The 1,849-nt window shown below is 41.4% G+C and overlaps 1 protein-coding gene across 1 annotated transcript; it reads left to right on the forward strand.

Annotated features, from left to right (window-relative positions):
- Nucleotides 1-265: 265 nt before the first annotated feature.
- Nucleotides 266-1,517, forward strand: LOC132008604 (zinc finger protein 501-like; the record flags this gene model as incomplete). The annotated part of the gene is made up of 1 exon (XM_059387222.1): nt 266-1,517. A coding segment is annotated over one exon (1,252 nt), but the record flags the coding sequence as incomplete, so codon positions are not given.
- Between the last annotated feature and the right edge of the window lie 332 nt (nt 1,518-1,849).

Here is a 1,849-nt window from a genome sequence, read left to right on the forward strand (position 1 = left end):
ATGATCCTTTTTCTGACTATTAGAGATACATGAAAGTGATTTCTGCTACACTGTGACCATATCACAGAATTATCTATTAGGTTATATGGCCAATACGTTGTGTGCTATGTTATGTATCTATGGAGAAATGAGGTCCTGATGACTCCTTGTCAGCCATCTTTCTGACATGGTCTGTTTCCCTTGATGTTTCTGCATTATTAGTCTTCAGTATATTCTTCTGATTGTAGTAAGTGCAATGGTTTTACTTTTATTTGTTATCTTTCAGCTGTATCTTCACATGACACCCAGAGTTTCCCGCTAAAGCAGAGCATAGAAGGTTTTTTCCAGAATGAATCAATGACCAGATACAAACACAGTGCTGTTGAGATTTTATACTTACGCAGAGACTGGGACAGTGATGGGGATGGTGACGGGCATCAAAGAAATCCTGGACGATACACCAAAACCAAGGCAATTGCCCTTAATGAGAATCTCACTGCCCCAAGTGGTGAAGTATATAAACCGCTGCAGAAAACCTCCGTTTTTAAGTCAACTGTTTCTGCAGAGCAGTGTGTTTCTGTCAGCACAAGCTCCAGTCAGATATTCAAACATAGCTATTCGTGGACAGACCATTTGGCAGATTTGGAAGGTAACCTAGTCCATGCTGAAGATAACGATTTGAGCCATTTAGAAAATAGGACTGGCCTGACCTTAAATCAGAGATTTAGAAATGAAGAACAATGTGCTCAGTGGGATCCGTATGAGAGGCGCTCCACTGAGGAGTCAACCCTCCAGAATGACCAGAGGCTTTTCACTGGAGACAGAATTATTCAATGCACTGAATCTCAGAAAACATTGAACCAGGGCTCCAGTGTTCACCGATGTGTCAAGGCTTGGTTTGCAGAGAACCATTATGAATGTGATAAATGTGGGGAAGGCTTTCATCCAAGCTCTAACCTCAGTATACATAATGGTCACCGCTTGGGAGACAGTCCTCATAAATGGAATGAATGTGGGAAAGCTCATAACCAGTCCTCTCGTGTTGGTGATCATCAGAGAATTCACGAGGGAAAAAATGCATTCAGTTCTAATAAAGCAGGGACCATGTTTTGTCAGTCATCAAGCGTAAACATCAATGAGATAATCCTTTTGGGAAAGGAAACTAACATTTTAAAGGAATGTGGTAAATGCTTTGACTGCCACTCAACACTATGTCAACATCAGCGAATGCATACTGGAGAAAAAATACACATTTGTGAAGAAGGTGGTCCAACCTTGAATGACTGTTTATCAAAAAATGAACATTCGCAGATCTGTTCTGGAGAAAAACCCTACAAATGTCAAGAATGTGGCAAGGCTTTTAACAATCACTCAGGTCTTAATAGACATCACAGAATTCATAATAGCAAGAAACCTTACCAATGTCATGAATGTGGCAAGAGCTTTAACAAGCACCCAGCCCTTATTCAACATCACAGAATTCATAGTGGGGATAAACCTTACCAATGTCAAGAATGTGGAAAAGCCTTTTGTGACAGGTCAACCCTTACTCAACATCACAGAATTCATACTGGAGAGAAACCTTACCGATGCCAAGAATGTGGCAAGGCCTTTGCCTGGAAGTCAAATCATTCTCGGCACCACAAAATTCACAGTGGAGAGAAACCTTACCAATGTCAAGAATGTGGCAAGGCCTTTTGTGACAGGTCAGCCCTTACTGGACATCACAGAACTCATACTGGAGAAAAACCTTACCAATGTCAGGAATGTGGCAAGGCCTTTATCCACAGCTCAGGCCTGACTAAACATTACAGAACTCATAGTGGAAAGAAACCTTACCAATGTCAAGAATGTGGCAAGGCCTTTTGTG

This window comes from Mustela nigripes, unplaced genomic scaffold (genome assembly GCF_022355385.1).
Source record: "Mustela nigripes isolate SB6536 unplaced genomic scaffold, MUSNIG.SB6536 HiC_scaffold_469, whole genome shotgun sequence".
NCBI lineage: Eukaryota > Metazoa > Chordata > Mammalia > Carnivora > Mustelidae > Mustela > Mustela nigripes.